The sequence below is a fragment of the Dama dama genome, chromosome 14 (assembly GCF_033118175.1).
Source record: "Dama dama isolate Ldn47 chromosome 14, ASM3311817v1, whole genome shotgun sequence".
NCBI classification, from domain to species: Eukaryota; Metazoa; Chordata; class Mammalia; order Artiodactyla; family Cervidae; genus Dama; species Dama dama.
The window spans coordinates 32,599,654-32,625,424 of NC_083694.1; the positions used below are offsets into that span (position 1 = coordinate 32,599,654).

General features: G+C 39.0%; 2 protein-coding genes across 2 annotated transcripts in view; one reads left to right on the plus strand and one right to left on the minus strand.

Moving 5' to 3' along the window:
* Positions 1 to 4,747: 4,747 nt before the first annotated feature.
* Positions 4,748 to 11,746, plus strand: OPN3 (opsin 3; the record flags this gene model as incomplete). The annotated part of the gene is given in 4 exon segments (XM_061159768.1): positions 4,748 to 5,162; positions 5,165 to 5,214; positions 5,410 to 5,648; positions 11,428 to 11,746. Coding segments are annotated over 4 exon segments (1,023 nt in total), but the record flags the coding sequence as incomplete, so codon positions are not given.
* Positions 11,604 to 25,771, minus strand: part of KMO (kynurenine 3-monooxygenase) — a 68,014-nt gene continuing 53,846 nt past the window's right edge. Inside the window, 5 exon segments of the mRNA XM_061160264.1 lie at positions 11,604 to 14,433; positions 14,436 to 14,573; positions 16,538 to 16,597; positions 16,686 to 16,787; positions 17,969 to 18,051. Of these exon segments, the coding sequence (XP_061016247.1) occupies positions 14,371 to 14,433; positions 14,436 to 14,573; positions 16,538 to 16,597; positions 16,686 to 16,787; positions 17,969 to 18,051 (446 nt within the window). The 3' untranslated portion in view covers positions 11,604 to 14,370.

The window sequence follows — 25,771 nt, forward strand, 5'->3', positions numbered from 1 at the left end:
CAGTTCCTTCTCCAGGGGATCTTCCCCCCACCAGGGATTAAACTGCATCTCCTGCATTGGCTAGTGGATTCTTTACCACTGAGCCCACTCAGCGGACTAAGAGGCACTTAATATGTACGTGATCAATTCACATCTTTCCAGGGTAAGCAGAGTCATCACACTTCCCCTATGAGGTAATAAAAGTTCCCTATAGTACGATGGCTTGTGTAACAAAAAAAATCACGAGTTTTGAAATCAGCCAGTCCAGTCCTGAGTTGTTAAACTATCTTCACCATTTCTTACCCTTTTTGAGCCACAGACCTCTTTTTTTAAAAAAAAAAAAAAAAAAAAAAGGGTGTGGGACATTTCCCACAGAATGATTGCCTTGGGGCTTGTTTCACAATAGATGCCCAGTTTGCAATAGTCACCTTCCCCTTTCCTGTCCATAGTGTCAAAGGAAATAGAGATTTAGGCTTAACATCAGTTAAAAAGTATGTGTAACACAGTTGTAATACAGTCCATGCATTTTCATCCTCCCGGGATGTGTTCTGGGAATCAACTAGAATATAACAAGCAATTAGGACTCAGGATTGAAATCCATTGTGACTAGGCCTGCTGCTTATATACACCCATGCTATTGGGAGGACTTATTGCTATCCCTAAGCAATGCAAGGTTTGCTCTCTCTAGGTCTCTACTAACTGGTCATGGAACAGAATAATAGTAATTTAATTCAGGACTTGAAGCCCATTGTGCTTGTTAAGACAGGCATAGTCAAAGATTATATAATATTTTAAAAATCTTGGGACTTCCCTTGTGGTCCAGTGGTTAAGAATCCGCCTTCCAATGCAGGGGATGTAGGCTCGATCCCTGGTCGTGGAATTGGGATCCCACATACTGTGGGGCAACTAATAAACCTGTGTACTCTGGAGACCGAATGTCACAGCTGGGAAGAAGCCTGTGCACTGCAAGGATGATCCCTCTGGCTGCAACTAACACCCAATGCAGACAAATAATACATAAAGAAAAAAAAATTTTTTTGACCGAAATAATAATAAGGGAAAATGTAGTCAACTCCTGCATTCTGACATCACAAAACTGGACTCCCTATTTTAGTTCTGAGCACAGTGAGGCTTTTAGTGACACCTTGTGCACCTTGCCTTTATGATTTCTCTCATCTCACCTCACCTTATTCTCTATCTCTGCTGTATCTCGCCTTTTCATAGCGCTTCAGTAGTTTACCTGTTTTACTTTCTGGGTTGTTTTTATCTCTTCTCTTCTACCCTCTGGACTGTGGTAAGTTCCACAAAATGCTTGCTTCACTCACCACTTCATGCTGAGTTTCTAGCACAGTGATTGACACGTGTACTTAATAAATAAATGAGTGAATATATGAAAGTTAAAATTATACTAATTTATTATTTTAACGATAAGAACACATTTATTGGTCTGTAAAGTACACTGAGATTTGTTAACCTACAACAAAATTATTTGCACTAAACTTCTTTGCCAGTAAAGGATTAAATCATACTGAAGTTGAAGGTCAAGCTATGCTTCAACATCAAGTATTAATACATAATTAAATGCCATTATACTAACAAGAAAGTTTGTAAATTAAATAAAACCAACAGTATTTCATTAGAGTCAATTTATTGTGTCACTATTTTTAGATTTTCTTCTATGAATATACTCAGTTAAAGAAGATAATATCAGTCTTTCAGAAATAAATGTAAAAGGGGAAAATAGATTACTAGTTCTGAAGATAGCATATCTAATCGGATATTATTTGGTCTCCAAAATTTCCTATTATACTTAAATTTAAATCCATCCTTTACTATCATTATCACTATTTTCTGAATTATTTCCTTCTACCATATTCCAAAACTCAATCTTTCAGTCACTTATGTATTTACTAAATACTCATTTATTCAGTGAGTGTTTATTGACTAGCACATGTATCAGACCCTGGGAGTAATACTGTCCTTGTAGTAAAAATTTATCATGGTATGACTTAGTCTCCACGCTCCTACTGGTTATCATGACACCAGTTTTATTTTCATTCCCCATCAGAATCACTTTTCCTAGAACTGCTCTTTTTTTTTTTTAAGGACTTTAAATGATTCAAAGCACTTTTTTTTTTATAATTTAAATTATTTGTTTTTGGCTGTGCTGGGTCTTCAGTCCTGGTTGGGGCAAGCGGGGGCTACTCTCTAGCTGCGGCGCACAGGCTTCTCATTGTGACGGCTTCTCTGTAGGCTTCAGCAGTGTGACTCCTATGCTCCAGAGCACTGATTCAATAGTTGTGGCGCACAGGCTTAGTTGCTCTTTGGCATATGGGATCATCACAGATCAGGGGTCGAACCTGTGTCTCCTGCATTGGCAGGCGGATTCTTTATCACTGAGTCCCCAGGGAAGCCCTCCTAGAACCACTCTTGATCCATGAATTCAACAGATGTTTATGCCGCTGTGTTCTAGGGATCTCACAATTTCATTTTCTCCCTCATATCGAAAGGGTTAGCAGTCAGGTAGGAAGGTTCCCAAGCGGCAGGAGGAAACAAATGACAAGCCAAGCAGCCGACTACCCAGCTCCACCCCACCCCACCCCATTCCTTGAGCCACAGGAGGCTCCTTTTGATCCAGTGTTGCTATGCCAAAATGATAATCTTCTTTTTTTTTTTTTAATTTATTTTTATAAAATGATGATCTTCTTAAAGTAACTTTTCCCCAAACCTTGAGCTGCTAATTGCCCAAAAAATACATCTTACTCAAGACAATGTATTTCTTAAACTATGTTAATGAAACTATGTATCTTGCTTGGAGATCTATTTTCCTTCAAGGCATGTCAATTGTTTTATGGATACAATATATCTTGCCCAGAGACAACTCTTCCCCAGTGTTGCCCCTTGTACAGATATGTATGCTGTGGGAGAGAAACCCAGGTGCAATGCTCTCAGCCTTGAGGTGTTTCTTTTATCTGTAATCAACAGCTTGCTAACAAGTATAAGATGCCTTGCTAAAAACTGGCAAGGGAGTGTCTTTTCTGCCCCCTTCTGATGTCTATGTCAGAAGCTTTCTCTTTCCCTTTTATACTTAAATAAAACTTTGCTACATAAAATCTCCAAGTAACCAAGCCTCCTCTCTGCCCCCAAGCCTCCTCTTTGGCCCCAGATGGAAATCCTCTCCTCTGGAGGCCAAGAATCCTTGTGTCGTTCACAGGTCACAGCCACAACATTTCACTATCTATCCATACATTTTTGTAGTAGATTTTTGTCTTCATTAACCACTGCCTTTACTCATCAAGCAGGTCAGAAACCTCCAAGTAATTCTGACTCCACTCTCCTCTCTCTTCACATTCAAGAAGTTGGAGGATTCTGATGATATTAATTGCTGAATGTCTCTGGAATACAGACTTCACTGTTCATACCTATAAAAATATCCTAATTCAGGCTCCATCATATCTTGCCTGGACTATTGCAAAAGCCTGCTAGATGGTCTCCATGCACTGGACTGCGTTTCCGATTCTATACAGCTGCTTCAATGACTGTTTTTTCAGAAGAAAAAGACAGAGGAAGAAAAGGAGAACTTAACTATTGTCACTTCTATGCTTAAAAAGCATGATGATGTAATGGATTTATAATTTACTATTCTAAGCAGGAAAAGGTCAAAAAGGAAAAGAAAGATAGGAACAAACAACCAAATGAAAACTCTAGCAAGAAATTAAGAGCCTTTCTTAGTAAGACCCTGTGTGTTCCTTGTGATGTTATCTTTCCTTTCTAGTTATTCTCTGAGACCCAGTATCTTAGAATCCTCTCCTCATTCTTAGACCATTTTCTGTCGTTTATTGCCTCCATGTTCCAGTATATAATTCTTCATTCTTCCTGGAATACACTTCTCTTGCCTTATTCACAAGTGCCTTTTTCTGTGATTCCTACAATATATTGTATTAGAATTGTAACTTTTACTTCCTGTATGGTTTTTACAGTTGCTTAACTCATCTACTTCCCCTCTAAAAATCTAGATTTCTGAGTTTCCATCATCATTGCGTTGCCAGTGTCAGCCCAGTGCCCAGCACACAGTCGATACTCAAAAGGAGCTTAATGCATGAATAAATCACTCTCTCAGGAGGGGCAGAGAAATAAAAGAAAAATATTGTTAAAGCCTAATTGCTGCAAAATAGAGGCATAGATGAAGACACAGTCTCACAGACTTCCATCCCTTGTCAGCAGTCACGCATGTGAAAGTTCATGAGCTGACAGTGCTAGTAGGTAGGTTAACACAGCTCCTGCGCAATTTTACCATCACTTTGGTCAGTTCACACATGTGAAACCTACTTTGACATCATCTCTATAGCTGAGTGAGACAGTTGAGAGAAGTGAAAACCAAGAGATGACTGTTTTAGTGACTCTTCCTGAAGCACTGCAGAGTTTCTCTCTGGAGTTTTTCTCTCTCAGAAAACTTAACACAACAGCTGCACCATTAGGCCAGAGCTGATTTTAGAGCTTTTATTTCTGTCCTGCTGTAGTTCACAGGGGCTTCCCTGATGGCTCAGTGGTAAAGAATCTGCCTACCAATGCAGGAGACTCAGATTCAATCCCTGGGTTGGAAAGACGTCCTGAAGAAGGAAATGGCAACCCACTCCAGTATTCTTGCCTGGGAAGTCCCATGGACAGAGGAGCCTGTTGGGCTACAGTTCATAGGGTTGCAAAAGTGTCAGATATGACTGGGTGACTAAAGAACACATGCCATTTCCCACTCCACACTTTCTGAATAAATGTATCTCCAGTTGAATTTCCTGCGGACTGTGAGGCATTATTTCTCTTAATATATTTTGGCTTTTGGAGCACTTTGTTGTTCCTGTTCGGTCTTCTCCCATTCCCCTGCATCCCCACCGTGCCCTGCTATGCTGTCCCACTTTCTCTTCTTGCAGGGATTGTTTCCATCATCACCCTAACCAGGCTGGTGTATGAGTGTTATATTTGCGTGATCCATGTCAGAGTGATCCATTTTCCCCAGGCCTGGAGGAGCATTCCTTGCATCTGGCTGTCCTCAATAGTGTGGTCAGGAGCATCTCTCCTGGGCTGGAACAACCACATCCTGGACATGCATGGACCAGGCTGCACTGGAGACTGGCCATCCAAGGACACCAGCCACTCATCCTCTGTGCTTTTCTTGTTTCTTGGCTGCCTGATGGTGTCATTGCTCATTGTCAAGGCCATATTCTCTTTTCCATTCAAAATGTGAGTCGAAGACTATGAACACCCCTCCCTCAAACTGTTCTGGGTAGACAGTTTCCCTCAGAAAAGAATCATACTCTTCCCCCACAGCTGGTGCAGCTCTCAGGGACTTCCAGCTTGATTAAATTTTGCATGGTGAGTCACTGTCTAAAAAAAAATCCATGAGGAATTTACTCTCTACATCAATCTCTAAACCAGAAAAAGGAAGCAAAAGTGTTCTGGACGGACCCAATCAACGACAACCCTCAAAACCCTACATTCTCAAGCACTCTTAGAATTGAAAAACCTCATAAAGGGGATTTCGCACTTCCCATAATTAAATTCGCCGAATCTGCTCTGAAGAATGGTACAGATACTTTGTCTGGAAATCACTTTTTGAGTCATAAAAGACAAGAACTGACGATGGCAGGTTTCGTGTTAAACCTGCTAGCACGAAAGTGCTAACAAGAAGGAAGTCTAAAGTAACAGACTGCAGAATGCTTCATATTCCAGTTTCTAACTTCAGTCATGTGTGTTTTCCTTACTCATTGCCTTTTTCTACTCTCTTCTCCTCTCTCACCAAAATTCTCTAGTCTCTTGCTCAATCTGCCAAACCCCTCTAGCTTTCACCTCTTTAAAATCACTTAGTCACTTGTATTATTTTAAATCATGACCCATCATTCTCAACTTTCATGTTCCAACATTTTTCGTGCACATTTGTTCTGAAAACAAAATCAAATCCCTGATTTAATCCAGCTATGTGTTTTCTCTATGACTGTAGTCAATAAGATAAGCTGGAGAAAAACCACATAGGATTCCCAGCATCTATACTCAGTGAGGAGTGAAACATTCTGTTATTGTTGTCTAGTAATCTTTGGATCTCTGGATGATCCACTCTGTGTGTGTCTGTGTGTTAAGTCACTTCAGTGGTGTCTAACTCTTGGTGACCCCATGAACTGTAGCCCCTCAGGCTCTTCTGTCTGAGGGATTTCCAAGGCAAGAATACTGCAGTGGATTGCCATACCCTCCTCCAGGAGATCTTCCTGACCCAGGGATTAAACCCAAACCTCTATGTCTCCTGCACTGGCTGGCAAATTCTTTAATACTAGCACAACCTGGGAAGCCCAATCTACTCTCTACTCAGTTGCTATTGCTATTACAAATCATCAGTTCTCATCTTACTCTCTTGTCCTACTATGCCCCAACCTCATTTTTATCAACAATCTTGCTTCTTATTTGTTGGGAAAAATAAAGTTATTATCATGAAACTCCTCAACTCCTTGCCTCCATGTTCTAACTCAGACTTCACTCTTTAGTTGCAAGGTAATGGGAGAGATCTCTCAGGACCAATCTGATCCTAGATTCTTGTTTTTTTCCCCACCCCCATTCTCTGCTTCAGGGACCTCTCTCAAGTAACAATTTTCTCTTTTACTTATATCCTCAATTTCTCCCTTACTACTGGCTCAATATCTCTAGCATGGTGGTGGTGGTTTAGTCACTAAGTCGTGTCTGACTCTTATGACCCCTTGCCAGGCTCCTCTGTCCATGGGATTCTCCAGGCAGGAATACAGGAGTGGGTTGCCATTTCCTTCTCCAAACTCTAGCATATAACTGTGCAAATTTAATTCAAAATATATTCTCAACTCCCTCTAGCTTATCACTTTATTCTACTCCTTATCATTGTTAACTTAAAGAAAATTGATGCCGCATCATCACTCAAGAAGCATTTGGTTGACCAATAATTATTAAACATCTAAAATGTACCAATTGCTTGCTGTTATGGGCTGAATATCTGAATATCAGATATTCAGTGTGATGGTGTAGGAGATGGGGCCTTTGGTAGGTAAATAGGGACATACGAGAATGGGGTCATGAGGGTGGGGCCCTCGTGTGGTTATAAGTACCCTTATAAGAAGACAAAGAGAAACCACCTCATTCTCTCTTTCTCCACTAACAGGAGAATATAGAGAGAATGTGCCCATCTACAGGCCAAGAAAAGAGGCCTCAGAATGAAAACCTTGCTGACAACTTGATCTTAGACTTCCCAGTCTCCAAGTCTGTGAGAAATGAGTTTCTATTGTTTAAGCCACTCAGTAAAGTGTTATGGAAGCCCAAGCAAAGACAATTACTAATCACTGAGGCTACACAGTGAATAAGATTGAGCCACAGCCTCAGAAAACCTGCCATTTAGTAAATTCACATGTTTGTTCCTCAACCCATTGCAAATTGGTGATTCCTTCTTCTACCACACTCTCATAGAAACAGCACTCATTAAGGTCACTGATGGTCTCCCACATGTTAGAGCCAATGGACACTTGTCAGGTTTTTATTTCCTGGCATCTGTGGCATTGACACTTGTGACATTGTTGACAGCTCCCACTTAATTGTGAGTTTCTGCTCTCAATGTTTCTAGGACCCCTTTCTCTGCCATTTTTGTTACTGACTCTCTGGCCCCATCTTCTTGTCTCATTCGAGGGCTTCTTTCCCTTGGACCTCTTTATTCTTGCTTTCCTCTTAATCCATTCACTTTATACTGCCACCAGATTAATTGTTCTCAAGGGCAAATTTTCTCATGTCACTACCCAGAATAAGTCCTTTAAAGGTTCCATTGCCTTCATACTGAAAAATAAGGCCCCTGAGCTGACTCTCAGGTCCTGTATGGCCATCTCATTTTTCACACACCAGTCTCATCCAGTCTCATTTTCCCCACACACCGTCCCTTTAGCCACCTCAGGCTCCAGGGAACTGTAGTATTTCTTGTCCCCAGAAATTGACATTTTTTTTTTAATTATTTTTTTTTTTTCCAGTGGGTTTTGTCATACATTGATATGAATCAGCCATGGATTTACATGTATTCCCAATCCCGATCCCCCCTCCCACCTCCCTCTCCACCCGATTCCTCTGGGTCTTCCCAGTGCACCAGGCCGGAGCACTTGTCTCATGCATCCCACCTGGGCTGGTGATCTGTTTCACCACAGATAGTATACATGCTGTTCTTTTGAAATATCCCACCCTCACATTCTCCCACAAAGTTCAAAAGTCTGTTCTGTATTTCTGTGTCTCTTTTTCTGTTCTGCATATAGGGTTATCGTTATCACCTTTCTAAATTCCATATACATGTGTCTGTATGCTGTAATGTTCTTTATCTTTCTGGCTTACTTCACTCTGTATAAGGGGCTCCAGCTTCATCCATCTCATTAGGACTGGTTCAAATGAATTCTTTTTAATGGCTGAGTAATATTCCATGGTGTATATGTACCACAGCTTCCTTATCCATTCATCTGCTGATGGCCATCTAGGTTGCTTCCATGTCCTGGCTATTATAAACAGTGCTGCGATGAACATTGGGGTGCATGTGTCTCTTTCAGATCTGGTTTCCTCAGTGTGTATGCCCAGAAGTGGGATTGCTGGGTCATATGGCAGTTCTTTTTCCAGTTTTTTAAGAAATCTCCACACTGTTTTCCATAGCGGCTGTACTAGTTTGCATTCCCACCAACAGTGTAAGAGGGTTCCCTTTTCTCCACACCCTCTCCAGCATTTATTGCTTGTAGACTTTTGGATAGCAGCCATCCTGACTGGCGTGTAATGGTACCTCATTGTGGTTTTGATTTGCATTTCTCTAATAATGAGTGATGTTGAGCATCTTTTCATGTGTTTGTTAGCCATCTGTATGTCTTCTTTGGAGAAATGTCTGTTTAGTTCTTTGGCCCATTTTTTGATTGGGTCATTTATTTTTCTGGAATTGAGCTGCAGGAGTTGCTTGTATATTTTTGAGATTAATCCTTTGTCTGTTTCTTCATTTGCTATTATTTTCTCCCAATCTGAGGGCTGTCTTTTCACCTTACTTATAGTTTCCTTTGTAGTGCAAAAGCTTTTAAGTTTCATTAGGTCCCATTTGTTTAGTTTTGCTTTTATTTCCAATATTCTGGGAGGTGGGTCATAGAGGATCTTGCTTTGATTTATGTCGGAGAGTTTTTTGCCTATGTTCTCCTCTAGGAGTTTTATAGTTTATAGAAATTGACATGTTATTTTACCTCTTTATCTTAGCCCATTTCCTTTCCTTGAAACATTTTGTCTCTCCTGCTTGTCCAAATGTCTCCTCGCCTCAGAAGGACTGAGATCAGGATCTACTTGCTATTACCTACCTCTGAATTGGTTATCTCTCCTGTATATTCCCATAGCCCTCACCAGTCACCTCCCTCATGGCATGTATCACCTTTGGCAGCAGTATATTTATGTACTTGTCACCCTCACCAAATAGTGAACTTCTCAAGAGGAGAGACCCAGTCTTATTTATTTCTACATACATGCAGTAGGGACAAGCAACTATTTTTGGAAAGAGTTACAGAGGGCATAGGAAGGAGAAGTGGTGGAACTACAAAGAGGTGTGACCAGGTCTCTGCTGCCAAATCGGTAAACAAGTGTTAGGGGAAACACGCTGACAGAAACTGCCCACTTTGACCAGGCACCAAAGTAACCATTTCCATCAGTTATTTTATGACAGGAGGCCCCAATAAGGAGCATGGAACTAACAAGTCACTACCAATCGGAAGAATTCGGGAAAGGTCAAAAGGAGATGCCACATGTCCTACCACCTCCCAGAATCCTCCTCGCTGAAATTCATCTTGGCTGAGCAGTGTATGCACCCCCAGGAATGACCCCAAGTCAGAGTGATTGGCCAGAGTCAACCGGGAAAGTAATCCCATCACCAAAACTGCAAGGCATGTGACAGAGCAGTTCTCCTGTGTTCTTCTACCTTGCTGCTCTCTGCCTGGGCTTCCCTTCCTAATAAAATCTCTTGCTTTGTCAGCCCATGTCTCTGTGGACAATTCATTTCTGAGTGTTAAACAAGAGCCCACTCTCGGGACCTTAAAGGGGTCCCCCTTCCTGCAACACAAGGATGTCAGTCACCAGCAATTGCAGCCACCACACATTTATCATACTAATAGGAGGAACTTCTGTTACCGAGTCCAAGATTGTTCTGCAAGCCACATGACATGTCAATAAATTGGGAGACAAGGTTTTGGGATGAGGAATTAATGACTTTATTTTGAAAGCCAGGAGTCCCAGAAGATGGCATACTATTGTCCTAGAGAACCATCTTGCTGGGGTCAGGATGCTAGCTTCTTTTATAGAACAAAGAGTGGGGGTATGAAGAGGTAAAGTAAAAAGGACGTGTGTGTGTGTGTGTGTCTATGAAGTCACTTCAGTCGTGTTCAACTCTTTGCAACCCTATGGACTGTAGCCCATCAGGCTCCTCTGTCCCTGGAATTCTCCAAACAAGAATACTGGAGTGAATTGCCATGCCCTCCTCCAAGGGATCTTCCCAGCCCAGGGATTGAAACCACGTCTCTTATGTCTCCTGCACTGGCAGGCGAGTTCTTTACCACTAGTACCACCTGGGAAGCCCCAAAAGGCCATAAGTTGCAAATATTTCCTGGTTTCAGCCAGACTCTGGGATGGGATGTGTAGATATTCCCATAGAATACAATAACAATTCTAAGACCTACCAATAGAGGTTTGCACTTGTTAGGTACAATTTTATTAAAATCAGAGTTTAATACATCAGAAAACATTTTATGTTTAGTAATGATAAGAAATACAAAGTTAATAATTTATTTAAAATTCTTACTGCACTATGCAGATTACATCCATTATCTTTACAAAACTCCATGAAATAGATACTAATATTTTTTTATTTATGGATTTATGAGCTAGGTTCAAAGGAGTTAAAATTTCCTTGCTTCAGGACACTTTGATGCCTGGATTTGAACTTGGTTTGCTATTGTATATTTTCACCAACTGATATGTAATCTTGATACAAGGAAAAAAACTCAACCTAATTAAAGGGACGTTAGTAAGTATACCAAGCTGAAACTCTGCTAGGAAGGGTCTTGTCTGTCTCTGCTGCCCATATATCCCCAGATTGTAAGACAAGTTGCCTCAGCTCATAAGGGCTCATTGAATATTTGTGGAATGAATTAATGTCCAAAATGCCTTAAAGAAACACATCTAGCTGCCTTCATGGAAGGTTCATGTAATTTGAATCTATGGATATTATACCGCATTGAAAGAGACTTATGTAGTAAAGTTAATAAGGATTATAATAAATAAAAGACATTAAATTCCAGGCTTAATTAAGTAGATTGAGCATTACCGCCTAGCTCCACATCAGCTAATAAATAAAAAAGAACAACCCAAATTAAATTAATCCAATTTTCCTAAATGTCAATCCAGATTAAGGGCCAAGCTTTTACTTAATATTCAACTTTATTTTCTCCCTACCCAGTTTTAAAGAGCCCTCTTGCAGCTCTTACATTTCTAACTGCTGAGATGCCAGACACCAGCTAAAGATATATCTGCGTTTGGGAGAGAAATGTGTTTAAGATCCATTGTGATGTCAAAGAAAGAAAGGGACAAGCCAAAGCAAAAAGTGACTTTTAACTCTTCTTCCATCATTTTTATAACTAATGATGAATCATTATCAGTGGGTAACAGTGACAGAACCAATGGGTCAAAGGTTGATGTAACCCAAGTTTATCCTTTACAGGAATGAATAACGGTAATGAACAATGGGACTTAAATCAGACGCCATTTAGACTATCATTAAAAGGACCATTTTGGAATTCCCCATTCTGTGTAATATTAACAGAACTTCTGTGATTCAGAAGGAAATCTGAATTGCTCTTGGACTCTTTGACCTCAGGGAGTAATTGAGCAAGACAGATTCTTTTAATTCAGTGGTTGCTTTATACAATGGAAAATCACTTGTGGCACAAGCTTTGTATCAGGCACCATCAACTTTTAACATGTCAGAAATTTTCACTTCAAATACATATTTTTAAATGACTGAATTTTCCAAAGCACATGATATATTTCTCAAGAAATTTTAAAAAAGACATCCTTAGCAGTTAAAATAACTTTGTTTCATACACATGTGTGAAATAGCTAGAAAATCTCGAATTTTCTAGTAGTGTTGGGTCCTATTTAGTGTCATGTCAAATGTTTGTTCAATCAAATTTATCAAACAGTCAATTCTAGGATGAAAAAGAAAATCAATTCCTTAATTTCATGTGAAACCAAAGACTGTTGCTCTGTGTGTAACATGATAAAGAGGAGCTTCAGACAAAGTGTTGCTGAGCAAGCTCTAGAAGGTACCATTGCAAAGCAACACACAAGGGCTTCACTGGTGGCTCAGATGGTTAAAAGCAACACACACACACACAAATGATGAATTTCAAGGTGATCAAGATTTATAGCTAATCATACATTAGCAATGGATATACATGGTGAAGCCGGTGTTGATGGAAGATAGATATCTCCATCTATTTCATTTCAAATATGAACATGGTAGGATTAGTCTCTCCTCCTAGTGATTTCTCATAATTTTCCAGGAATTCTAGATTTAGGAAAAAAGTTCCAGCAAAAACCAAACAAAGCTACATTTGAAAGAGAATGAAAGTAAGTGTAGAACTGTATTCACAAAATGTGTTATTTAATCTTCATTGTTTTTCAATAAATCCACTGCATAAATAGTGGTCAAAGCTACTGAAGAGGCCATTTTTTCATGAGTCGTTATTTAGACTAAACATGGATTGTGAGGACTCAAGGATTTCTTTGACAATATAGGAAAGTAAGTGAATCATTTTATTTCCTAATTTTTATTTCTTACATGACTATTCTACTGGTGTTGCATCTTCATAATTAATCACATTTGAAAGACTGCTAAATGATTCAGTTGGCCTATTGAAGAAGGAAGAACCAAAGAAAGAGTATTCACTAAATGAACTTTTTTGCTTTGTTTCTGAAGAAACAGATTTATTTTTTGTTTTCTCCAAATTGTTCTTTATTCCTGTATTTCTAAATCATATTTAAGTTAATACTCTAAGTTATGACAACATAAGATCATGTATAACAACAAAAACAAATTCCAACTGTCAGTGCAAATAAGCATGTCTATATAATCTAGAAAAGACAGAAGTTCTCCACATAAAAATTTAACTTGTCTGATTTCATACATTTCTTTAAAATTGAGTAATATAGTTTGAAGGTATTCGGTGGAGATTTTAGGAGGAAAAAAAAACTTTTCCAGGCCTTATCAATGATTCTGAAACTTTAGTATTTCTGTGAAAATTACTGACATTCTTAAAAGAAATGTAAAATCGCATGATTTGGAAGAATAATGATTTCCTGTAAGATAATTAATGCATTTAACAAAGTATATCCAATGATTTAGAAATAATACAGAGGCCCAGAGATGTTAAAAATATGTCCAATGTCACACATTTAGTTTATATTGAATCTTGGACCAGAGTTTGCTTTTCTGATTCACAATCTAGTGTTCTAAACGAACTTTTAAACATCAAGTTTACCCCTGGTTTTGCAACATATAGTTTAAGAATGTTAATAAGTTGCTTCTGAAATGGAATAAACATGGCTTCATCTTTCTGTGAAACTGTTTCCTTTCTACCTTTATATATATAGACATTTAATTTATAAATAAGACTTTCTACCCTTCACTTAGTACGGCTTTAATAGCCTTAAATATGATTAAAATAGTATGTTTTATATTATGACTTTTACCACAAATTTTTTTTAATTAAAAAATAAATTTAAAAAATCCTCAGAAGGTAATACTGGCATTTGAAGACTGGGAAATAAAACTGATTCATTTTGAACTCTTGAGAAAGCCCCCTTTGCTTATTTATACTTCTAGTTTTAGCAAGAAAATCTGAGCCCTGTGTTTGAGTAAGTTTCATCCAAGTGATGAAAAGTACAATTAGTACTAATCCATTAGGCAAATTGTGACTTTTAGTCCCAGGTGTTAAGTCAATCCTATCATGATTTCTATTAAGTGCTTTAAAGAAAAGTATGATTGTGACTTCTTGAGGTCTTTAGGGCCTTATTTTTTGAGAAGTGAAAGAGATCTTAGTCATTGTGCTTTTATATTTAGAATGATCTGACCTAACAATAGTGCTGTGGGAAAACTGCATTTTACAACTGAAAGTGATGGGTTATTTTTTCAATAATTACAATAAACTTGCAGAGAAATTCTACACTGGATTTGATTATAAGCTGACAAATATCTTCCATTAGTGAATTAAATGATAATGGAAACATGATTTTGTTCCTGTTTTGTTTTCAGAGAAATCAAATATTTGCTACTTCAGGATCTTTTTATCACTTGCTAATGACATTAGGAATTTGTTCTAGTGACTCCAAGGAATTTACAGGGAAACATGTCCTGTATTCTGGAAGTAAGTGACCCACTCTGATGGTCTTCTCAAGTAGTCCAGGGGTCTTGGTGACCTGTAGCGCATAAGTAGGTAGGTACAACTGACAGCTATCAGCGTTCCAAAGAGAAAAAGTCCTCTATTTATCACCTGCAAAAAGAGTAAGAACTTTCCTTTTATTTGTTCAGAGATTAAAATCTTGAAAATAGACTTCATTCTTAAACAACATTATTTCGCTTTTCTATTTGTTCTTTAGTGTGAAACAGAGATTTCATTGCATGACCACTAGGTGAAGTCCTGCAATGGCTGGTAATTTGAAGCTTCCTGCCTTCCTCTCTCTCCTCTCTCTTCCCAGAAATTCCTGAATCCACATGTTCTGTATAAAGAATTCTTAGCATTCAGTCTTTGTCCAGCCACAAAGAAATCCACAGTTGAAAAAAAAAAAAAGAACTATGAACTCTGTCTTGGAGGAAGCCACAAGTGATTCAGTCACTGCTCAAACCCTGCACGAAGTGTCCCTAAGAAGAGTGATGGGTCCAGTGAACCTCTGTGACTTGGAAGATGCACATTCAAAGACTTAGGCACCTTCACCATCTACAGTCCATCAACCATACAAGCTGAGGAGTCCAGCCTGGGTTGTGTGCATTCCCTTATCATCCTGGCCTCTGACATTACACCCATGGTCCTACATTTAACTGCCTATTGCTATCTCTTTCCCCTTTGGACTTTTAGCTTTGAGGGCCAGGAACCTTATTTTATTCATCTCTGTATGAATAAATCTCTACTCATCCCAATCTAGTCTCTATACAGCAAAGTAATCTTTCTAAAATCCACACCTGAGACTACAAGTCTCCTTTGTCTTCCGATTTTCCTTAAAATAATATTCATGACGTTTCAGGTTCTACTTGCTATTCCAGCTCCTTCTCTTGTCGTTCTCACACATATGAGCTTCTTCCAGCTCCACCAAATACTTGCTGCTCTGAATGTCTGAGAGGTTTTTCAACTTCCAGCCTCCTTCCCCAGGTCTATGACCATCGTCCTCCAGGGCAGTGCCTCTCCACCGCAGGTCTCCATTTCCCGTACTAGTCTCTGAGCTATGCCAGGGGTAGGGACTGCCTCATGTTCATCGCCATGCCTAGCTCAGTGTCTACATACTAAATAGAACTATTTATTTAGTGAATAAAGTTGTAACATTTCCACAGGGGAAGATCAGGAATCTGAATCTCCATTTAATGGCATCTGTGAGTCAACTGCCCAAAATTAATGTGGCATAGCATTACATTGGAATTAGATTGTGTTTTATAAGTGATTTGACTTTGTCCAATTTTTTTATGTTAAAATCATAGAAATCTCAGCATTGGAAGTAATCTCATTGCATTCCCATCTTAAATCATTGACAATCACTACAATACTTAGATGTTTTTCTCAAAGAACAAATATAATTTTGTATTACCAGTTTTGTCTTTTTCAGAAATAGAATTATTTGTACTTGTTGTTCAGTTGCTAAGTTGTGCCTGACTCTTTGCGATCCCATGGACTGCAGCACGCCAGGCTTCCCTGTCCTGCACTATCTCCCAGAGTTTGCTCAAACTGAAGTCCGTTGAGTCAGTGATGCCCTCCAACCATCTCACCCTCTGTCACCCTCTTCTCCTACCCTCAATCTTTTTCAGCATCAGGGTCTTTTCTAATGAGTCAACTTTTTGCATCAGGTGGCCAAAGTATTGGGGCTCTAGCTTCAGCAACAGGCCTTCAAAAGAATATTCAAACCAGTCAATCCTAAAGGATTTGCCCAATTTTATAAATTAAACCCATAGGAGTATTGCATGAAGAAAGTCAACTGCTAAATAACAGTAAAAGTTCATGTTACTAAAATAAAGTAAAAAGTTTGGAAATATTAGCATCAGTTTCTTTTTTGAATTTCTTCTCTTCAAGAGTTGCCTCTTTGTAATTTTGTTCATTAGGCATTCTGTCACCTGTGTAGCCAGGACATTTTTTATCGGAAGGCAAACCCTTGGTGTCTGTTTCGTTATTTCCGTATTTGTCTGAGGTAAACATAACCATAACGCTGTGAACTTCAACATATCAAATTACAAGTAAGTGTAACTTGTTCCCACCTTTTTCTGCCAGTGCCAACGCAGCACTGCTTCATGGTATCTTATTCTGGAAAAGGTGACCTGTAAAAGTTTAAAAAGTATTCTTAAGTATTCTATAATGGCTAAACAGAAGGTTAAAATGAGGAAAAGTCTTGAATCCAGACCTTACCATGGTATAAAGAGGAATAAAGGTAGATGGTATAATAGCATGAAGAAATCTCTCTATGTTCTTTTGGAAGATGAACCACCTTGAGTTGACGTGTGCTCGCATCTGTAATAATGTAAGGAGTCTCAAAGAATATCTTTTAAAAAGTACCTTTTAATTGTTTACAACTTAGTGTCACTCTTCATTCCCATTCACCACAAAGCCAGACTCAAAGTAGTCAAATAAACTCTTGCTTCCTATCCATTTCAGTCGTTTCCTTTTTGGCCAGTGTCAGAGGACAGTAACTTGAAAAGGTACAGCAATTATGCAAACCCTGTTAGAACTCTATTTTGCTCCAGGGTCAATTCTATTTCAGCAAGTGTTTGCATGAAGCTGTGAGTTGTCTGTGAGCCCAAAGATTTGATTAGTTTCTGTTATTTCCTGGTCAGTTTGCAACATTATTTTGGCAAGAAGAGATCTGTTTAAAGCTATGCCTCTAGGTTTATTCCATATTGAGGTTAAACCTTATGTTATAATTGTCTTGTTTTTAAGACAAGGCAAGATATCTCAATGAGAATTCCAGAAGCTTACAGAAGCTTACCTTCACCACATATGAAAAAATTCCGCTCAAGTTGAAGTCTACTTTATTTCTTTCTGTCTTCAGGAGAGATGGAAAATAGCTACACTCTTTCTAAAAATTTATCTTGTAAATTTTTTTCATTTGATTGAAAAACTATAACCATAGTCATTTACTGTGAGTTTTCATGTGACTGGCTCAAAATGGAATTGTGGTTTTCTTCTGAGTATTAATCTACTGACTGTGAATTTCTTTGGTGTTACATATTTCTTTTGGTAAAAAACCCCTCAAAGACTATTTAATGCTACTTTAAGTTTACAGCTTATAATGTTAAGAATGGAAAGGTTAATCAATGTCTCTAAAATTTTCCAAATATCAAACTCATATCAAAAATATTTTTTCATTAAACAGTGTATTACTAACTCTACTAAATGTCTAAGGCTTGAGCTTATGAATGATCAGATATTGAAACTAGACACTTTTTTGTTTTTGTTACCTCCTAAATGTCCCTGAAATATAGATGAAGATGGTGTGTGGGGGTCATTATCACTGTCTCTGGCTTCATATCTCAACCATGTAAAAAGGAATGCCCTGTGTGTGTGTGTTTTCTTTTGGCACCTATTCTTACACAGCATGCGTGAGATGGGGCTGGAACAAAGAAAAATTAAAGAACCTTTATTAGAATATCAGTGCATGATCTTATTGAAAATAACAAAACCTTCTCACTTACCTCTATGTAATTGTACATGGATAGGTCTGAAATTGCATGGTCATCTGGAATTCTAAATCTTGAAAATTCTGGAAGACACATACCTAGAATCCAAGTTAAATAAGATATCTTTCCCAAAACAGTCTGTAAAAAAATGGGCTGAACTCTATACACTTTAAATTAAATGGTGTATTGTCTACCAGTGTTCTCTCTAACCTTATAAAACTACGGACAACAAAGCTGTATGACCAACAATCTATGAATACTGAGCAATAACACGTGGACGTTTCCCATCACCTAGTTTAATAAAGCTTATGATAAAGACTATGAAATATACTAGATTAGTAAATCATTATTTTTTACTTCACAAATGGAAAGCAGTTCATAAAAATGACTTTAAAGTGATTCCAAATCCTTAGATGTTGCTACTCTCCTTTTTGTTCTTCCTTGCTACCCCATGTAAATTTGTTTCATTTGAACTTAAGTCACCTGTTTCTGTAGTGTAGTGGTTATAACATTCGCCTCACATGTGAAATGTCCCTGATTCTAAACCAGGCAGAAACAGACTTCTCTTCAGGCTTCCCTGGTGGCTCAGGCAGTGAAGAGTCTGCCTGCAATGCAGGAGATCTGGGCTTGATCCCTGGATCAGGAAGATCCCCTGGAGAAGGGAATAGCTATCTGCTTCAGTATTCTTACCTGGGAAATCCCATGGACAGAGGAGCTTGGAGGGCTACAGTTATGGGGTCACAAAAAGTCAGACATGAGTGAGCAACTAACACTCACCTCAGCTCACTTTGTTAGCTTAAACATCAGCTCCTCCATTATTCTCTTGTCTCCCAGAGGAAGGCCCCATGTTTTACTCATGTTTGAAAACTTAAACTGGTATATGGTAAATACTGAATAAATATTTGATAAAGTAATGATTAATGTAACTTCACAGGGCCAAACAACTCCCATTTTGGGGAAGCCATTTCTAAAGTCAGAGAGTGCACATGAGTACAAGTCCCAGCTTCATCACTTACTAGCTACTTGGCTTTGGGCAAGTTACTTAAGCTTAAATTTCCTAAGCTGTAAACTCTAAGCTTAAATTTCCTCAGTTGTAAACCAGGGACAAGAATAGTACCTATGTCCCACGTTTTTCATGAGATAATACATTTAAAAAAACATTGCAAGATCCCCAACACATATTACATGTTCAGTGATGTTAGTTATTGTTGTGATAATTAGTTTTGTCTTCAATCTCTTATAACTAAAACCAGTATTGACAGTATGTTCTGCTATATAAGCTTTCAGTCTATCTCCACTGTTGTCATCACATGCTAACCAATCACACAATGGCTAAGAAGGGAGGAAACGGAATACCTCTGGATCCTGAGCATCTGCATGGAATAACTGAGAAAGGAAGTAAGAAATCCAGAAGAAATTTAACCTAGAATCCATAATCTTTTCAGATTCAGTACCATACTGTTCACTGACACCCTATAACACTTAACATTTTTTTTACTCAGAGCTTACTTTATTCCAGCCTTTTTTTAAACTTTTTTTTTTCTTGAGGGATAGCTGATGTACAATATCCCAGCAGGTGCAATGGTAAAGAATCCACCTGCCAATGCTGGAGACCCTAGAGATTGGAGTTTGATCCCTGGGTTGGGAGGAGCCTGGGAGTAGGAAGTGGTAACCCACTTTGAAAGTCCACAGACAAAGGAGCCTGGCAGGCTACAGTCCTTGGGGTTGCGAAAGAGTTGAACACTACTGAGCCCACACAAACAGTCACAGTCACACTATATGAGTTACAGGGATACAACACAGTGATTCACAATTTTTAAAGGTTATACTTCATTTATAGTTATTATAAAATATTGGTTATATTCCCTGTGTTGTACAGTATATCCTTGTAGCTTATTTACTTTATCCCTCATAGTTTGCCCCTCACCTTACCCTTTTACCCACTAGTAATCACTAGTTTGTGTCTGTGAATCAGGCTTAAAAAAAAAAAAAACACACTTTACACAAGTCATTTGATTTAACCTTCACAGCTTTCTGAAGCTGGTATTATCCCCACTTTATTGATGGGAAAAAAATGAGACTTTAAAAAGATAAAATGACTTGTTCAAGGTCACAGGGCTAATAAGTTGGCAAGTCAAGACTAGAATCTGGAGAAAAGAAGAAGGCGGAGGAGTAGGTGGACATGGAGTACAACTCTCTCCATGGATACATCAGGAATGTACCTTCAGACACAGAAGTGCATGCAGAATACCAGCTGAGAGTGGACAGGAGTACCTGACCAGAGGAAAAGAATATATAGAATCACGCAAGACTTGGAAGATGAAGGAACTAGGGGAAAAAGCAGGAGTGTTAGTAGGACTGGACCTGCCCTCAGTGGGTGGGGGCACTGAAGCAGGAGTCCGATCCCCACATCGGGGCAATTGTCTGAGTCAGAGGAGAAACATTTAAGGCTGAGAGTGAAACAGCTGATCTGTGGCAGCCTAAATGGAATCAGAATCAGACAGTCCTTGCTGTAGCCATACATACCCCGGACAGGGACACAGGTCTCCTGCAAGGCGCAGTGGCTGGGAGCTGGAGTTTAGGGATTGTGGAGCAATCCCAGGGTGAGGGCTGCTGTTGACTCTGAAGAGATGGATAGAGATGTGAGGGAGGAGAAATGCCTGTGTGGTGGAAAATGCCTGTAGAGGAAAGTTAGGCAGCCATGGAAGCAAGGCGATACTGCTGAGTCACACGTAGGGTGTGGAGCCATCACCACAGCCTCTCACTATCCACACGCCAGCACCCGCAGCTGAACAATAGACAGGCTGGCCCTTCAAACACCTGACCGCACTGAACTACAGAGTAGGACCCCACCCAGGGTGCCCTTTGAGTGACTGATGCGCTGCTGATCTAGAGAGTAGGATCTCAGCCAGGGGTCCCCTCTATGTGCCTGATGCATGGAACAACAGAGAAGGACCCCAGGCAAGGGAGCCCTCTAAGTTCCTGAATGGACAGAGCTACAGAGAAAGACTGGCCAAAGAGGCCTACTGATCGTTGGCTACCAGAGGCTCGAAACAAGACTCTGTTAGGGCCATAACTCCTGCAGTGGGGGCAGTCCATGTCCACGCACACTTGGCGCCACTAGGGTCCCCACAAGCCAAGCAGCTGTGCCAACTTCATGCTCAACTCTCACTAGGGCAGAGCTGCCACAGGCAAAAAGTCTTGTGTCTATGGGCGCAGGGTCGCTTTGGTTGTGTCTGACTCTTTTCGACCCTGTAGACTGTGGCCTGCCAGGCTTCTCTGTCAGGGAGGAGAGTTCTCCAGGCAATGCTGGAGCGTATTGACCAATACTGGTTGCCATACCCTTCTAGAACACTATATTTCCTGCTGCCCTGGCTGCCAACTCCCCTGAGTACCTGGTGCTGCCAGAACCCCTGGGACCCAAGCAAGCTGCACCACCTCCACATCTGGCCCTCACAGGGGCAAACCCAAGTCTTCCAGGGAAGCCTCAGGAGCAAACCCCAGTGAGTGACCCATATGCAGAGGTGGAAATAAAACCACAATTGAAACCCAGGGGCAGTGTGGCTAAAGAAGAAGACCCAAAACCTTCCTACCAGCTGTACAAGCTGCAGATTCAATCCACACGATCAACTAGACAGACTCTGTCTATGGAATACATAAATGGTCAGCGAGAGCTCCCACAAAAGAAAATGCACTAGTTCTGATAGCTGTGGACATTGGAGGCAAGAACACACAGGAGTAGAACCAGATTAGAATCTGAGCTGCCCCCACAGCAGGTCCAGAGATCAGCACAGTGTTGGAGGGCATCCTAGGCAGGTAAGGTGGACTGTGACTCCCAGTGAGGGAAAGGACAGCAGTGACTCAAGAAAAACATTTGTTATTCTTATCATTTATTGTTCTTATGTTTTGACTTGTTCCATAGATTCTTTTGGATCTTTTTTGTTTTTCCTCCCCGCCTGTTGTACAACTACAACAACTGTTGTTGTTGTCAATTTAACTGGCACTATGAAATCTAATTAAGCTTTTGAGTTTGTTTTTTTTTTTCTTTTTCTCAGTCACATTTTTTATTGTTATAAACCTCTACCTCTACATTGGGCTTTTGCAGTTCTGTGGAGTGCCCCCCCCCCTTTTTTTCTTTTCTCCTTTTTTTAATTTTTTAAATCTATTATTATTTTTTCTACATTTATTCCTTTGTTTGCTTTTCCTATTGTCTTTTTCCCCTTGCAGTTAATCTTGAATGTATATAAATCTTCTTTATCTACCTCTATTTTACTTTGCATATCTATTCTTTCTTTCTTTTCTTTCTTTCCTTTCCTCTCAACATATTTGCTAGTTTTATTTTTATTGCTTTATTTCCCAATTGGCACCTTGCTTTAGTTTTGTTTTCCAGTTTGTGCTTTAGTTAGTTTTCTTCTTGTAGATATAATTTTTTATTTCCTTTGTTTGCCAGGTCAATCTACTCTATTTTTGTTGAACTGTTTTGACTTTGCTTATGAGTGTATATGTATATGTGTATATTCTATTATGTTAATTATTATTTGCCTGATTTTGTAACTGCCATTTGTCTGGAGTTCATCTTTGGTTTCTCATTTTCGGATATTTGCTTTAATCTCACTTAATGCCATAACAAACCACTTGTGGAATCTTTAATCCTGACCAGAGATCAAACGTTGAGCCTTTGGAGTGGGAGCACTGACTTCAAGACCCTAGACTACCAGAGAACTAACCCTGCTGTTGCTGCTGCTGCTGCTGCTAAGTCACTTCAGTTGTGTCCGACTCTGTGCGACCCCATAGACGGCAGCCCACCAGGCTTCCCACCCCTGGGATTCTCCAGGCAAAAACATTGGAGTGTGTTGCCATTTCCTTCTCCAATGCATGAAAGTGAAAAGTGAAAGTGAAGTTGCTCAGTCATGTCCAATTCTTAGCGACCTCATGGACTGCAGCCCACCAGGCTCCTCTGTTCATGGGATATTCCAGGCAAGAGTACTGGAGCGGGGTGCCATTGCTTTCTCTGGAACTAACCCTAGGAAGTATCAAATAGTGAGAACTCACACAAAGGAAACCACTTGAATACACTACCCAGCATCACCCAATCACCAAGAACACCCTGTGCAGGATGCCTCATCTAAACAACAAACAAAATGAAAGTACACACCCAGTCATCAGCAGACAGGATTACCAGCTCACTCAGCCTTGCCCATTAGAGGAAAAGCAAACAAACAAAGAAAAACTCAGCACAAATCTCACCCTATACAAAGCTTACACAAACCACTGGATCAACCCTAGGAAGGCAGAAACCAAAAGGAAGAAAGAATTCAACCTTGAAACCTGGGAAAAGGAGACCTCAAACACAATACATTAAAAATAATAATGAAATGGCAGAGAAATACAACACAAATGAAGGAACAAACTAGAAACACAGAAGTCCAAATAAATGAAGAGGAAATAGGCAAACTACCTGGAAAAGAATTCCGAATAATGACAGTAAAGATGATCAAAAACCTTGAAAACAAAATGGAGAAAATGCAAGAATCAATTAACAAAGACCTAGAAGAATTAAATAATAAACATACAGAGACAAACAACACAATTACAGAAATTAAAAATACTCTAGAAGGAATCAAAAGCAGAATATCTGAAGCAGAAGAATGAATCAGTGAGTTGGAAGATGAAATAATGGAAATAACTTCTGAAGAGAAGAATAAAGTAAAAAGAATGAAAAGAACTGAAGATAGTCTCAGAGACCTCTGGGACAATATCAAACGCAACAACATTTGAATTACAGGGGTCCCAGAAGAAGAAGAGAAAAAGAAAGAGTATGAGAAAAATTTTTAAGAGATTTTAGTTGAAAATTTCCCCAACATGACAAAGGAAATAGTCAATCAAGTCCAAGAGGCATAAAGAGTCCCATACAGGATAAACCTGAGGAGAAACACCCCAGGCACATACTAATCAAACTAACAAGACTAAACACAAAGAAAGTATATTAAAAGCAACATAGGAGAAGCAACAAGTAACATACAAGGGAAACCCCATACACTTAACAACTGATCTTTCAGCAGAAACTCTGCAGGCCAGACGGGAATGGTAGGATATATTTAAAGTATTGAAAGGGAAAAATCTACAACCAAGATTACAGTGCCCAGCAAGGATCTTATTCAGAATTGATGGAGAAATAAAAAGCTTTTCAGACAAGCAAAAGTTAAGAGAATTCAGTACCACCAAACCAGCTTTACAACAAATGTTAAAGGGACTTATATAGTCAAGAAATACAAGAGAATAAAACAGATCTACAAAATAAACCCAAAACAAAAAAATGGCAATAGGAACATATATATCAATAATTAGTTTAAATGTAAATGGATTAAATGCTTCAACCAAAAGTCTGAATGGCTGAATGGATACAAAAACAAGACCCATATATATGCTGTCTACAAGAAACTCACTTCAGACCTAAAAACACATATAGACTGAAAGTGAAAGGATGGAAAAATATATTCCATGCAAAAGGGAAGCAAAAGAAACCTGGAGTAGCAGTCCTCATATCAGACAAAATAGATCTTAAAATAAGGAAGATTACAAGAGATAAGGAAGGACACTACATAATGATCAGGGGATCAATCCAAGGGAAAGATGTAACGATTGTAAATATCTATGCAGCCAACATAGGAGCACCTCAATACATAAGACAAACATTAACAGACATAAAAGGAGAAACTGATAGTAACACAATACTAGCAGGAGACTTTAACACCCTACTCACACCAATGGACAAACCAACAAAACAGAAAATTAATAAGGAAACACAAGTCTTAAATGATACATTAGGTGAGATGGATCTCATTTATATCTTTAGGACATTCCATCCAAATGCAGAAGGCTATACCTTCTTCTTAAGTGCACATGGAGCATTCGCCAATACAGACCACATCTTGGGTCACAAACCAAACCTCAGTAAATTTAAGAAAATTGAAGTCGTATCAAGCATCTTCTCTGATCACAATGCTATGAGACTAGATATTAACTACAAGGAAAAAACTGTAAGAAACACAAACACATAGAGATTAAACAACACATTTCTAAATAACCAACAGGTTACTGAAGAAACCAAAAGGGAAATAAAAAAAATTCCTAGAAACAAATGACAATGAAAACATGACAACTCAAAACCTATGGGATGCAGCAAAAGCAGTTCTAAGAGGGAAGTTTATAGCAATACAATCCTACCTCAAGAAAAGCATTGAATGGACAACCTAACTTTACACCTAAAACAACTGGAAAAAGAAGAATTAAAAAAAAAAAATTAGTAGAAGGAAAGAAATCATAAAGATCCATGCAGAAATAAATGAAAAAGAAATGAAAGAAACAATAGTAAAGATTGATAAAACTGAAAGCTGGTTCTTTGAGAAGATAAACAAAATTGACAAGCGTTTAGCCAGACTCATCAAGAAAAAAAAGAGAGAAGAATCAAATCAACAAAATTGGAAATGAAAAAGGAGAGGTTACAACAGACAATGCAAAAATACAAAAGATTATAAGAGACAATTAGGAAAAACTATATGGCAATAAAATGGATAACCTGGAAGAAATGGACAGATTCTTAGAAAAGTTCAATCTTCCACGACTGAACCAGGAAGAAATAGAAACTATGAAAAACTCAATTGCAAGCACTGAAATGGAAGCTGTGATAAAAAAATCTACCAAAAAAACAAAAGCCCAGGACCAGATGGCTTCACAGGAGAATTCTGTCAAACATTTATAGAAGATCTAATGCCTACCCTTCTAAAACTCTTTCCAAAAATTGCAGAGGGAGGAACA